The sequence below is a fragment of the Prionailurus bengalensis genome, chromosome A2, assembly GCF_016509475.1.
Source record: "Prionailurus bengalensis isolate Pbe53 chromosome A2, Fcat_Pben_1.1_paternal_pri, whole genome shotgun sequence".
In the NCBI taxonomy this organism is placed as follows: domain Eukaryota; kingdom Metazoa; phylum Chordata; class Mammalia; order Carnivora; family Felidae; genus Prionailurus; species Prionailurus bengalensis.
In genome coordinates this window covers 18,329,335-18,344,223 of record NC_057348.1, presented here as the reverse complement: position 1 = coordinate 18,344,223, position 14,889 = coordinate 18,329,335, and the positions used below count along the sequence as shown (strand labels likewise).

The 14,889-nt window shown below is 47.1% G+C and overlaps 1 protein-coding gene across 4 annotated transcripts in view; it reads right to left on the bottom strand.

Annotated features, from left to right (window-relative positions):
• Positions 1–2,978: 2,978 nt before the first annotated feature.
• The window catches only part of ARIH2 (ariadne RBR E3 ubiquitin protein ligase 2), a 49,964-nt gene continuing 38,053 nt past the window's right edge, over positions 2,979–14,889 (bottom strand). For 3 of the 4 annotated variants that reach the window (XM_043590363.1, XM_043590362.1, XM_043590366.1), the window contains 10 exons: positions 14,652–14,773; positions 13,080–13,189; positions 11,495–11,612; positions 10,445–10,495; positions 10,333–10,354; positions 8,322–8,473; positions 7,597–7,740; positions 6,894–6,962; positions 5,571–5,654; positions 2,979–5,351 (listed from right to left, as the gene is read on the bottom strand). In XM_043590363.1, the coding sequence (XP_043446298.1) occupies positions 5,280–5,351; positions 5,571–5,654; positions 6,894–6,962; positions 7,597–7,740; positions 8,322–8,473; positions 10,333–10,354; positions 10,445–10,495; positions 11,495–11,612; positions 13,080–13,189; positions 14,652–14,773 (944 nt within the window). In that variant the 3' untranslated portion in view covers positions 2,979–5,279. The remainder of the gene's footprint in view (positions 5,352–5,570; positions 5,655–6,893; positions 6,963–7,596; positions 7,741–8,321; positions 8,474–10,332; positions 10,355–10,444; positions 10,496–11,494; positions 11,613–13,079; positions 13,190–14,651; positions 14,774–14,889) is intronic. The other variant, XM_043590364.1, reaches the window with a different exon arrangement.

The window sequence follows — 14,889 nt, the reverse complement described above, 5'->3', positions numbered from 1 at the left end:
ACTTAAAAAAAAAGCTGCTTGATGCCACATACACGCGTAGACTGTGGCATCTGGTCTGGAGTAGTCAGAGAGGGCTTCTGAAGAAGTCCTGACACCAGGAAGCTCAAACCCTGAACAGTAAGTAACGTTAAGCAATGCAAGCAGGTACTCAGGTGCACAGGAACATTCCTTGCCTCAAACCTGGCACAGGTGAAGAGGGAGAAAGGGACTTTTGTATAATTGAGACACCATCACCTCAGAGGAAGATTAAACTCAGATTATCACCAGGTATGGAGGTGGGAGGACATACCAGTGCCCAAGTGCCAAAGCCTAGGCATTTTCATGTTCCCTGCTCTTCTAGGACTGGGTTATTCTCAGGCAGAGATGCACATGCCCCAGAACAGAAGCCGACATGCAGACAAGAGCAACACCACTGAGGCAAGTCCCACTAGTGGCTTCTCTCTACTCTGTTAATACACCCCCTCTCCCTATTTCCTTCTAGAAAAGTGGAGTCTGCATTTTCTGGTCTCTCCAGTAGAGCGGGCCGGGGGCTTGAGTGGCTACCTCTTTCTCTCAGAGATTTTACACACAACAGAAGGTCTCACCAGTGCTCAAGCACATGGGTGCATCTCGTCCAGCCACCCTCAGGGACCATTTTGTCAATCTCCTTAGGATACTACGGAGAAACACTGCTCAACCAAAGGAGACATTCTGGACATTTCTAAGAGGGGAAGAGGGACAGGTGGTAATGGGAACTGTTACGGCTCAATGGCTCAGCCAAAGTTGGGATGCTGACCAAACACCACCACTGGTCGAGCATCCCGTTCCAGATGGAGTGGGAACTGACAGTTCTGTGGGTAACCAGGTAAGCCTGGACTCCCTGTGCATGGAGGTGAAGACAGAGGCAGTGAGGGCCTGGCCCTGCTCCCTGAAACGAATTCTAAAAATGAGTAAATAAATACTAGAATGGTCACAAAAGAAATGTTTCTGATTCAAAAGGAAGAAAACTCTATTACCAACTTCAAAGTGTCCAGATTTCCTGCAGCTTGTCTTTACTCCAGTTAGGTCAGAAGTCTCTCAACTTCCACGTACACAGAACAATTGTAAACAAAATTTCCCCCCAATTGTATTAATCTTCTAAATTCTTTAATGTGAAAAACAACAACCGAGTCACAGTTTTACCAAGGATGTCATTATTTTCTGGTACCCATGAATGAACGTTGAGACCATTTCCTCTTTAGCCTTTTAATATCTATAATTAGATCACCTCAAAATCTTCATACTGCTCATTTTTTCTGAACCATTCTCCTATATTCCTATCTCCTGTCTCCTGTATCCAAGTGAGTTATGCCCACTGCCACGCACAGCTCCTTCTTTAACTCATCACCAGACAACAGAAGGCAAGCAAGCCTGTTGGAGCTCAGTGGAAGGGGAAGGGGGATAGGAGAGGATGCTCATTGCTTATTTCTGCTCCACCTGCTGTTGGTTGTGGGAATTTCACAACCATGATATAAGCTAACTTCTTGGCCTTTTAAAACCCATGTTCCTTTTGGCACCTAAGGGCCATAAGGTCTCCCTCCCTCCCTTGCTTCCTCCTTTCTTTTTAATGTTATTTTCTGAGAGAGTGAGTGGGGGAGGGGCAGAGAGAGACGGAAACAGAATCCAAAGCAGGCTCCAGGCTCTGAGCTGCCAGCACTAAGCCTGATGTGGGGCTCAAACCCAAGAGCTGTGAGATCACGACCTGAGCCGAAGTTGGACGGACGCTTAACAGACTGAACAACCCAGGTGCCCCTCTTTCTTTTTTTAAATAGGTTCCAAACCCAACGTGAGGCCCGAACTCATGATCCTGAGATAAGCGTCGCATCCTCTACCGACTGAGCCAGCCGGGTGCCCCATTTTAAAATTTATTATTTTTAAAAGGACCATAAGGTTTCTCACTGCTCAGGCTGGCTCACCTTAAGAGGGTGGATGTCCTGGGGCGCCTAGGTGTCTCAGAGGACTAAATGGGCTATGTACTCAGTAATCCTTAAGTGTGATTATCTTGTAGGGACAGAAACTGGCCTAACAAGCCAAAGCCAATAACTGTGTCCTCAGTACCCAAAACAGGGCAGAGACAATGCTGATTGTTGCATGAACCCTGGAGACTTACGTGGAAAATCCCTCCTCTAGCCAGAATGTGTTATCTCTTGTTCTTTTAAGATCTCTAATGGTATAGTGATCAATTCCATCCGTGTCCCGCATGTTCTGGAGGCTCTGAGCGGGTAAAACCCATGGATCTTTTGCACACCACTGTATGCCCAGTGCCGTGCATGGGGCGTGGCGCATCCGAGGCCCAGGGATGAGCAGCTGTGGCGTTCAGATTGGCAGGGTCTAGGGCCTCTCTGGCCTTGCCTGCCCTCTGCATGCTGCCCACAGCTTTGGAGCTTTCACCCCTGAGCTATCACTGAAGTTGCTGCCACTCTTCCCACCACAAGTGTGGACCCACTCGATCAGAACCCAAACTCCATTTCCTGTCCTCAATCCTTGGGATTAAACTCTGTGCACTCAGGTTTCTGTCTAGGGTCCTCTCTTTGTAACACCAGAGCCCCTGTGAAGCCACAACACCCCTGCCATACTGTATAACCCTAGGCTTCCACATCTGCTTTGCAGGGACCCAGGGGGTCTTCTGGATGAGGGGCTCAGGGCCTCAGCAGCAGCTGTGGGGCATTCCCACTGGTAGTCTGCTACAATCCCAGGATCTGTGTGTGGTGGGGGGAATGGTATGACTTGCAACCCAGGGAGGGGGAGGAGAGCAAAAACTGCCAGGATATTCCACTTCCCTCTGGATGCCCTCTCGCCAGCAAGCCAGAGAAGGCAGAACAGAGGCCAGTGGGTTCTTCCCAGCTCTCTAGAGGACGGAGCTGATCAGCAGGAAGACCCCCATTTGGTGCTCACTGGCCAGAATCCCCTGGGGTATTGGCTCAGGTTACTTACATCCTTGGAAGAAAGACCCTACACAGTTTTATAATCAGAAACTTTCAGTTTATTTTGAATAAACCACTCAACATTGAGCAGATGACATTGCCTCAATTTTTTCTTTGAAGAAAACAAAGATATATGGTAAATTCATGAAAACACTGTGCCTTCCTTTATCTTCCATCCTTTGTAGGGCAGAAAAATTCTGCCTGATCTTTCTCATCTTCCTGATGATGTTAGCAAAGGACAGCTACTGGGGACACAAAAGGAAGCTCTCCACAGGTCAAGGGCTGCAGGCTACTGTCTGGGCACAGAACCTCCTACAGCTCTAGTGGTTGGGGGCCACAGCTGGGTACAAGTGCACTACGTGGCAGCCGTGCAGTCCAAACAATGCCCAGGGATGCCCACGGTGTGACTTAAGGCGCAGAGCTGCAACACAGGTCCTGTGTCATGGTGGTGACACGGAAAGGACTTGGTAAGAGAGGTAAAGGCTCCAGACGCCAGGATCTTCCACGTGTCAATGCAGCATTGACACCCACCCCGAGGTCCTGCAAGCAGGCATGTTCCTCCTTCAGTGAGCTCCCCACTGTTCTAATTCTGGGCTCATTTGCTGCCCTCCTAGCCTGTTTTCCCACTCCACCCCCCACAGTTCCTCCCTTGTAGGTGACAGAAAGAGACAGGACCTGACAGGAAGAGAGGGAGCCTGTAGCCAGCTGTGTACCCCATGATCCCAAGAGTCACAGCTGTCTTCTATCTTCAAGAGTGATTCAGTTTACAGCTAACATGATACCTGGGAAATTGCTGACCAAGGTGAAAATGTTTGAATATCAAAGAACTTCCAAAATAATATTCACAGATCTCCCAAGCAACTCTTCTAGGAGGTTAAGGAGGCCCTGTCGAGTATGGACAGCCTCAGAGGGGAGGCAGTGAACAAAGTCACAGAAACCCCAGGAATCACAAAAGTAACTTTTAAAAGGCCCATAGGACCAGGCTCAGGACAGGCAGGACACCACACAAACCACCTGTTCCTTTGTACTCTACTGTGCAAAAGCTGGCCTTCTCCCCTGACCAGCCCTTCTAGCATCATAGCTGAGACTACAAACCAAGGACTCTCCTGGCCTCAAGACTCCCAGACCCCAGAGATGGTGTCCTCCAACAGCTAAACCCAGGCAAGTGGGAGAGCACCCAACCCTCCAGAGCAGCCACAGAACACACTCCAGATAACATAAAAACCACGTGTGCAAACAAGGCCCCTGAGGCAGAAATACCAGTGCCCTTGGGAGGGCCATGCTGAACTCTGACCCTGAAGTTCACCAGAGAACAGTGTAGCAGGACAGTGTCAGGTTATGAATGGCCATCTGTGAACCTGGTTAGTTACACCACCAGAACACTGGCACAAAAGAAGGGACCAAGGTAAAACAAATTTGTTTGGGGGAATAATTCCCTTTAAAAGTAGATCTCTATCTTTAGGAGACAAAATGAAACAACTGTGCTGAACTCACATCCCCTGGTCTGGAGGGCCACAAGCTCACCTATGCTTTGCTGTGGGCTGGTCTCAGTAGCCAGACCCAAGTAAACCTGGAAGAAAGATGAGCTCACAGACACATAGTGCCATCAGACAATGACACCCTGTGACAAGGCCCTTTTCTGTATTATCTCCTCACTGCAAGGTGAGGCAGGTGCATCCAACCACTAAAAGGCCTCTAAGGACCAGGCAGAAGGCATGATGTGATTCTCTGCGCTCCGCGCCCATTACACAGGCCAACTCCATTCCCCACCATCTGCCACCCACGTTCTTCCCTTGGGACACCAGCTGTGGCCAGACACATGAGAATCCAAAAACAGAGACCCCTGGGGCCCTCTTACAGTAGACATTCTGAGGCAGTGGGGGCAGGCAGCAAATGTTATATTCTAAGTAAAATAGCTAGAGGGTAAAACACTCCATTGCCAATTTATTTTTAAAAAGGGTTCTGTGTAATTCTATGGTTTGTTTTTTTTTTTTTTTGTATAATTATACAACTTTTGAAAATTACATAAGTTGTAATGATCTAATACTATTAATAGTCATTCAGAAAAAACTTTCCCTCCCTCCCAACAACCATCCAGGGGGAATTAAAAGTCCTGAAAAGAGGCCAATTCAACATGGCCTCTACCCTGGTAAAAACAAAAAGCAAAAAGATGAGAAGAAAACAGAAGTGGACTAAGAGGTGTGCGGCCAGTGTCTCTCAGGAGTGGGGCCCTGGCTGTTGCCTGGGGTCGTGAAAGGCAGAGCCTGCAGCATGCAGTACGGCAGCCAGGAGGCCTCGCAGCCACATCTTCCTCACTCCAGCACGCCCATGTCCCACCTAGGTGTCATGGAAATCCTTCAGCAGGGTTCTCCTCCGCTGCTCTGCTATGTGCATCTGGTTCTCTAAGTCCTGCAGCAGGAAAGCAAGATGGTGCTCACACGGCCGTCCCACGCAGGGAGCAGCCAAAGCCATGTCCACCATGTCAGGGGCTATGAGGAGTCAAAGGTTCTGCCCTCCCCACCCTTCTCAGCAGCAGCTTCTGGGCCGCATGCTAACAACCCTGTCACTTTTAACACGGCAGTCCTCCCTGGCCTGCAATAGAAGGGCCAACAAGAGGGCAGCACTTACCCCTCTGTCATAGCTGTCTGCGCGCTCCACTTTCCATGACAGGTTTTCGATCTCAGCCTCCAGCTGAGCCTGCTGGTATTCAAACTGTATGGGCAGAGCAGGAGGGTCAAAAGGAGAGGGGCTGCAGCCGGGGCGGGGCCTGCAGATGGAGGGGCAGACGCAGCACCTCAGGCTCGCAAGAGCTACCAACAACCCTGATACTGTCCTCAGCGAGCAGAGTTAGTTCCTGGAGCCAGAGCCAGAACCCGATCAAAAGGCTACCCGAGGAGCACAGCCAAGTGGCAAGGCTACACTCACCCTCTACCCCAAAAGACAGGGGGAAAATTTAAGCCATTGAAAAGAATGCTCCCAACATACAGGGAAACAGATGTTGCAGAAGCAAATCACAATGGATCTTCACAGACATGGCGTTCACAGAATCTTTCAGTTTTTCAGCTCTTGAGATACTCAAACCATCTGACTTAGTAATTGTATACCCATTGTACAATTATACACAAAATGTTCCTCAATGTCTTATTTGTAATAATGAAAGTCAGAAACAATAGATGCCCAAATGATGGTATGAACGTATAACAAGTCATTTATCCTATTATTAAAACCGGTATTTACCAGCCTGGTAGATAATGACAACTGCAACAATAAGCAGTTATAACAATTGAATGCGACATATATAATTAACATTAAATAGATAAAAATAATTCTAAAAGGCTGAAAAATGCTAACAGTGGCCATTTCCTTCTGGTGGGATTATGGATGATGCAAATGTTTTTCTATGTTTTCCAACATTTAAATAAATGTGAATTACTTTATAATTGGGGGAAATAACCCATATCTAAGATACAGAATTAAAGATGTAAAAGAGTCCACTATAATTCAAAGACATGCATGCTGGAGATCCTCCCAGGCATGGGCGCTGGCCTTCCAAGTGACCACAGAACTTTTTAGCCAATTGCCCTATAAATATAGCTGTTCAGGGGCTTTGACATATCTACCTTACTATTACACAGAATGCCAGGGCATGCAGTCTATTTAAAGATGCCTAGAGGAGAAGTGACCTTCAAAAACTGACAGCTTTTAGGGGATGAAATCACTGGAATCTACTCCTGAAATCATTATTGCACTATATGCTAACTAACTTGGATATAAATAAAATGAAATAAAATGAAATAAAATAAAATAAAAAATATATATATTTTAAAAAACTGACAGTTTTGTTCTGCCCTCCCAATAGCTAGAGTCTGGTCCCCACTCTCCTGGAAAGTGCTAGTAGACAAGGGCACCTGTGAAGCTAAGAGGGCAGAGCAGAGGACTGCCTGGCCTTACCAATTTCTTCCTGGGTCCAGACTCCATGTAGTACGCGTATGGGTAAGTGTACTGCAGGGTGTATCGGCACTGCAATAGGAGAGAGAGAAGGCACCTGTGCCTGTGAACCTAACCCACATGCATCTCAGGCAGCTCCCACAATTCTTACCCTACCATGTGAGTTAGCCTGGCCCTGGCCCTGGCCCTGTAGGTGTGGGCCCAAAAGAAATGAGGCCGAGCTCAATCACGGATTAATTGGGAGATAACATGGGAAAAGCTGAAACAAAAATGGTCACAGAAGAACCCACAGTTCCTTTTTTAAACTCTGATTTATTACCAGCAGCTGCCTCAAAGGCTCTTCCCTCAAGTCGGACATCAGAGTCCACACACACAATCTCTTAGCTCCCTCTGAGTGATGTGTGGATGAGACAAAAGAAGAAAAGAGTTTGAGTTCTCCCTAAGGAGAACTAGAAAAGGGCTTGCAGTTCCTTCCCTGGGGTAGAGGCAGTGGAATCCTCTTCTTGGAAGTGCCCCCCACTGCGTGCAGCAGGCTGGGTCCTCAGGGGACACAGCCCAAGGAAACATGGGCCCATAAGCAGAAGTGTGCAGAGCTGTACACAGCGCTGCGTTCCCTTGCCCCATACAATGTTTCCCATCCTCAGAGGTTTGGGCCTAACAGGGACAGGCGCTGGACCAGGGATCAGAAGAGTGAGGCGGTACACACCTTAGCCAAGAGCTTGGCAGCATTCTGTAGGTACTGCCAGTCGATCCATGTCCCCAGATTATTCATGACCCTCTCCTGAATCTTTTCATGAATCCGCTGGTACGTCTGTGCCTCCAGCTGCAAGCTCTTGTTGTGGTTTTCCCACTACAGGGTACAGAGAAAGGAGAAAAGAGCAGAAGTCCACACAGAAGTTCAGAATGGCTGACACCTTGGTTGGCACAGGATGGCCACAGCTTCATCTAACTTATGGGGACTGTGTGTCCTTGAGAGTGCAGGAGGAGGACTTCTTCAGTCCACACTACTAACCCTGTCTGCCTGCCAGATCACCCTACCCTCTAGGGCAACAGGGCTCCAACCCTGAAGACTAAACAAGGCTAGGTACCCATTGGTCTACTGTGCTTAGAAACCAAATGTGCCATGCTTGTGGGCTTCTGAAGAGTCTTCCTGGGAAGAACTGCCCTCTAAATCTGATTAAGATGATAGCAGATGGAAAAGACTGATGGTCCCCTCACTGTCCTTCAGCCATCATTCAAAGAGCTTGTTGGTCTTGGCTGCTCTCTGGAACCTGAAAGCCACATTTATGGAGGTATCACTCAGGTCCACTGAAGGAGCTCCATTCCCTGCTTCCGTGTGCACATACCAGTAAACCAGTCACTGGGAATTCTACCTCAGAAGGCCAACTGGAAGAAGCCCAACCCTGAAGAGCAGCTGCAGAAGATGCCTACCCTCTCAAAGTAAAACAAGTACTTCTTGAGGGCCTCCCTGGCCTGGGCTTGCTGGCTCTGGTTGACAATGTCGGGGTTCTCCTTGTACCGACTGCACTCATAGTACTCGCTGCCATGGGTCTTCCAATCTCCTAGACACATCCAGCAGAAGTCTGTGAAGGATGGAGAAAGAGGCATTTACACCCACAAGATAAGACCACATTCCTCCAAAGGCACAGGCAAAGCAGTAGGACAGACAGATCCTGTGAGGGGAGTGGGGTGGGGTTGTCACCTGACCAGAACTTCCCAAGGGTACCGTTTTCCAGATGGAATGTGCACATCTCCTCTCTGTCACATCCCACTGTCCCTGTAGCCTTTTCTTGTTGATATGAACAGTAGCCAGAGGAACCTCTCAGTTCCATGAGCACATAAGCTTGGTGCCTTTTTAACCCAACACAGGTAGATGCTGACTGTACAAGACCACTAGTAGGCTGTGTCAATGCCACTGAGAAGCAGAAACTTGTCCAATGAGGCCCATCTGTTCGTCCAGAACACATATTTCCCTCCTGACTACCTCCACCCTCGTAACACCCGTCCTAAGAAGATTTTGTACATGAAGCTGGGAATAAAGGCTTTCTCCTATTCTGTCATTATTTAAAAAAGAACATTTCTATAAAACCAACAGCTACCCAATAGTTCATATTCAGAATTATAAGTCTGCTTCTACACTAAGGAAGCAAAGAGGGAAAAATAAAGATCTGCTATACATCCAACAATTACCATCTCACGGAGAGGAGCCAACCAGTCTGTCACATGGCCAAAACCTGATCTATAACCTATCTCTGCCAAAGACACCGACAGTGGGTAAACTCTGTTTTACCAGGATTCAAGTTGGCTCACTGACTTACCAAAAAGGCCTCTTATAAAAACGTGGAGGAGCTAAAGCCAAACCCAGAGGCCTAGAGGTTGTTCGCTTCCCTTCTCCTGGAAGCCCTCGCCAAATAGCAGCAAAACTGTGATCTCCTTAATCAGGTAGGTTGTGCTTGCTATGGTCGTAAATATTAGGGTTGTCCGTATAGGTGGTAGAACTATATAGCAAAGCAAAGGATGGTAGTAACTCTGGGTGGTAAGGGATGGGGAGACTATGGGAAGGGACACACAGGGAACTTCTTGAGTGTGAGGAATGTGATGGGGTGTTCACTTTGTCATTTCTCTTTAAACCGTATGCATGTCTTATGCACTGTTCTAAGTAGATGATACACGTCCCTCTCACTCAAATGCATAGGGTGGGATACCACTGAGGAAATATGCCACTACCAGTGGTCTATCTTCATTCTACACTTCAATCGCTATTTCCTTCTAATGCCTTGCCATGTTCACTCTGATTACAGTGGGCTCCTGGGAAAAATAGCATGAGATGAGACCCTTACAAAGAGAAACCCTCAGGGCCCCCTGGTCAGCATCAAAGCTGCTGTGTAGACTTGTCTGGACATACTTTCTACTTGGATTTTATTTCTTTATTTGATCTTGCAGGAAGGAAAGCAAAACCAACAGGTCCTTCTATGCAAGCTACTCCTGATGGATGAAGAAGATCCGAAAGGCCAAATCAAAAGACCCTGTGGAAACTTTATAAAACCTTGAAGGAAGACTATTATGTTACTCCTTCCAATAAAACAGCTGCTCTAAAAGATATCTGTAAAGTAGCACAGATAAGGCCCGAACTTACCTGCCTTGGCAAAAATAAAAAGAACACACTGAAATCTTCTTGGGTGACTGAGGATCATGAGGTTGTCAAAGAGTCATCCCAACCTTCACTTCTGACTATATGTGTGAGCGAGATGGCAGCAGGATTATAAGAGGCACCAGAAAGTAATAAGTCAAAAATCAAGAGCTGCTTTACGCTGGCGATTATAAGTGACCAAGGCTGCCCTTTGTTTTGTCACTTTACTACAAAAGCACTCACTAAACAAGCACTGGAGACCCATGCACAAGACTGTGCTGCTGGGCCTTGTGCACCACACCTAGGACTCACCGTGTTTACACTTGGAGCATTGCTGTCAGAGGGAAACAGAAGAGAACATGTTAAGGGCACGCTGACCAAAGGCTCCATGGCACATATGCAAAGGGTACAGGCTTCTGCTCACCATGTGATTGCAGCCTCCGTTCTTCTCAATGCAGATGTTACACTTTGGACACTGAGGAGACAGAAGGGCGCCATTAGGCTCACACACCACCAGGCTGGTTCTAAGACAAATTACACAAAGCTCTTGGCACCCGTGCCCAGCAGCTCATCGTGCGAGCCCTTCTGGGGAGGAGCATCTCACTTAAATGTGGCGGGTCGCTGAGGCTGGAACAGCAATTCAAGGAAATGAGGTCAGCACGTTTGGCTCTGAAACACTCCAAGTACTGGCTGAGCCCCACTAAGTCTTCCACCATCTGTCTCTGCCACAAGGCTGCTCAGATTAAGCACAAGCTGAGTCAGCACAATGTCTTCCTCCTTGGAAAGAATGCCAAGCAGCACAAGAGCTGCCACACCAGACCACGTCCTGGTCAGCTTGCCTGGACTTCTGCCTCAACGAGAGAGCAAGGAAACAACCTCTAAAGCTCACCTGCTCTCATTTGAGAGGTGCCACAACGTAGGCAGCAATGCAGAGACCAGTCTGACACTCTGCTCTCCCATTGCCACGAAGTAGACTATGTTTAATGTCACAGTCACAGCTGTGTTGTGAGTGCAGCAACTCAGCACATGACTGGCATAGGGTAGGTGCCAAGTCACCCAGGGTTCAAGGGGCTGAGGGCCATGTTTTCCCATGGGAAGTTTCAGAATGAGAACTGGGCATGCCCAGGCTTGCATGAAAGCCTCGCTCTTTATTATGTGTTGCTATCAACCACCTCCTGCCCAGGGCTATTAAAGCCTGGGAGGCATTAAAACAAAATCTGGTTTTCTTCTAATTAGTTCTTCTACTGGTCAAACTTTTCCAGGTAGGTCAGCATTTTATTAAAATAAATGCATCCAACGCATACTACGATAATCCGCTGCCAAATATGCCAAGTCTGGGAAAGGGTCTGCAGACTTCAGCAAGGGCCCTGGGGCCCTGGGTGTTCCACACTCAAAAAGCCAGCCACCCTCCCAGGCGAGGACCTAGGCGGCATTAAGGAGGGCAGATCCATGACAGGTAAGATACAGTCCTTACGTCTTTAGTGTGAGCACTAATGTAGTTGGCTGTTTCGGAGTCATCTGCACACTTCGTGAGCCATTTCCGGATTGTGGCGCAGTCTGTGGGGGCGTGATACATCTGACGACACTTGAAACTTAAAACCAGAAAAGAAAGACATTCAAATAATTGTTAGGCCAGGGTCCTATGTTTTCAATTTTCCTTCTGTCCAAGCCAAAAGATACTGAATTAGAGCTTTTCAAAGAAGTAAAGTTACCTCTCAAGCCTTTGGGATCTTTACTTACCCAGAATTATACTTAAAATATTGTATGAATTTCTCTTCAATCTAAGCACTTCTAAGATACACTCTCAATACATCCAAATAAAACGTTTCTGTCTTAAATTATCTTGTGTGGTGTTAACCCTCTTTGAAAGGATGTCAAATTCAGAGTTTACTCAAAGTGCACGGTAAGGTGCTCTGAGACAGATAACTTAGCTCAGATCCCAGGCCAAACCGAGATCCACTTTCCGAGAGCTCTGACTTAGCTCCCAGCCAGATGCACACAGTATGCACATCTGTCAGAATGGGTGCTGCCTGCATGATACATCTGACGATGCCTGAAACTTAAAATCAGAAGAGAAAAACATTCCAACACTCACTGGGCTACAGTTCCGTGTTTTTAATTTCCTTTTATCCAAGCCAATACTATGTTGGGTAGTGAAGGCTTTCAGGCAAACAGTCTAACAAATGCCCCAGGGGAACAAGTTCATAACAAGTGACACAAATGATGGAGAGCAACTATGCTACTGGTTCTTAACCTTTGGTAAGCCCCAGACTCCCTCAACAATGTCTTGAAAGGCAAGAACACACACACATGCACACGCACACGCACACGCACACACACACACACACACACACACACTTTCCATGTAGTTTCTCTGAAGCGCTACCGTGAATCTTCTAGGGAGGCATGATTAGGGACAGACATAGATATGGACCTAAATTATGGCTCTGCCATCACCTTGCACACCTCCATTTCTTCCCCAAGAACATAAGGGTAACGGTATCAATTGTACAGAGCTGTGACAATGAAGTTGACGTGATGAGAATAGTGTCTTTCCCATGGTAAGCCTTCAGTACACATTAGCTATTCCCATATCTATCGAATGGAATAAACTCTAAGTAGATGTAAACTACTTTTATGAATTACAGTGTTTTAAAATTAACCTACGCAGGCCAACATGGAGAAAGATTCAGATGCTGAAGATTGTTGCTTTCAAATACAGGGATTTGGGATATGGGATTATCTGTGCAGGCAAATACACCCCCACATAGACACAATCTCTGTGCCATGAGTCTTAGCAGCATAAACCACAGCATAGTCTCCAAGAATCTGTGCCACTTTTTTGTCTCTGAGCACTGTCAAACATCCCATGGGACGTGAGATGCTGGGTACATACTTGGAGCACTGCCCAAGTGGAGCCCACTTGGAGCAGAGCTGCTGTTTAGGCTCTAAGACCCTGTCTTTCCCAGTCCCACCCTCACCCACAGCAGCAGCAGTGGTGCTTTGGAGGAGGACAAGGCAGGAGCCCAGGGATGCTCAGCACTCACACTCACTCTTACCAGAAGACCTCGTTGCACCGATTGCACTGTACTCGGCGAGCTCTAGGCTCCTGTACCCGAATAACCATGGGGCAGTCTGCACCAGGGCACAGCTGGAGCTGGTAATGACTCTGTGAACACACCAAGGGGAAACAATGAGGACATCCCCTAGTCACTGCTTCCAAATCAGACCTCCCTGAGAGCTCAAACACCTTCTGTTCTTCCAGCTGATGACTTCCATCAAAGGGCTATAGGAATTCAGAAAGGATGCCACAAGGAACAGCATTAGGTAGATACTGAAGACCTCTAACGTTTAGCTAAAACTAGATAGCAAATCACTGGAATGACTTAAGGCTAGATTACAAAATGGAATACAGAATTGTGTCTGTGAGATGAAAGTGCACAGGGACCAGGTCTGGAAAGGAACACAGCCCAATCAGCTGTGCATCTGAAGGTATTATATTAAGTGAAGTAAGACGAAGAAAGACAAATACCATATGGTTTCACTTATAGGCAGAATCTAAAAAACAAAATGAACAAACACAAAACAAAAAGGGGAAGGGAGTTAGGGATGGGTAAAATGGGTGAAGGGGGTCAATTATATGGTGATGGATGGTTAACTAGACTTACCGTGGTGATCACTTTATAACATATACAAATACTGAATTATTACATCACACACCAATTTTCCCTAAAAACAAAAACTCTGAAAGGCTCGATGACCCTCACGCATGTACCAAAGGCAGCAAACAACACAAAGAACAAGGCACTGCTTATCCCACAGCACGTGCTTAAGAAGACCGAGATGAGTCAATCCAGTAAGCTCAGGCACAAAAGACAAAGATGAAAACTGTGCTGCATGAAAGCAGCAAGTCTCAACTGGAAGCCCAATGGAGGGGATGGACTCCAAACGCTGGAATTCTGGACAGGTTTTTAAACTGCACAAGAAGCAATACCCCTTCTCTGTGCTAAATCACACAGGGAACCAAATGTAAGAGCAACTCCTGAGATCTTCATGACTCATGTTCATCCCCTGAAATACAGCAGCTTGTTAAGCAGCTGGGTAGAAGGTGAGCACGCCTGACCATTCTATCAGAGAAAATCAAGGTTCAGAGAGGTAAAACAATGGGTCAAAGCCTACACAGTGAGGAAGTAAGAGACGTGGGATTCACGTTATTGTCAGTCTGACTCCAGGGTGTATGTTCTTTCACTACCACTCTAGTGGTTTCTAAACTTTTAAAAAGCTGTGCAGCTCTTTCTTCAAATTACAGCATGTAGGAACACGTGGATGGCTCAGTCAGTTAAGCGTTCAACTTCGGCTAAGGTCATGATCTCTCATGGTTTGTGATTTTGAGCCCAGCGTCAGGCTCTGTGCTGACAACTCAGAGATGGAGCCTGCTACGGATTCTGTGTCTCCCTCTCTCTCTGCTCCGTCCCCCATTCATATTCTGTCTCTCTCTCAAAAATAAATAAACAATAAAAAAAAAAAAAATACAGCACCTAATGGCAGCTTAGTCTACAAAAAGTAACCGTGATGAGAATGGATGGGAAGTAGGTCCAGGAAGACAGAGGCACAACAGGGGCTGGGCATACCTCCACATAGTCCCTAAAGAGGTAGCGCCTGTATTTGTCTCTCAATTCTTCATTGGGCAGCAATGGAAACACGAAGTCCTCTGGTGTTCGCAGTGGGCAGTCCTGAGCCATGCAAGAGACTCCTGTTGAACAAAGGCAACATGATGGACAACTGCGTCGCAGAAGACACAACAAGAATATATTTCCCCACTGAGTTCAACCAACAAATTCAGATTCCATATAGGAAACCCTTGAAGCC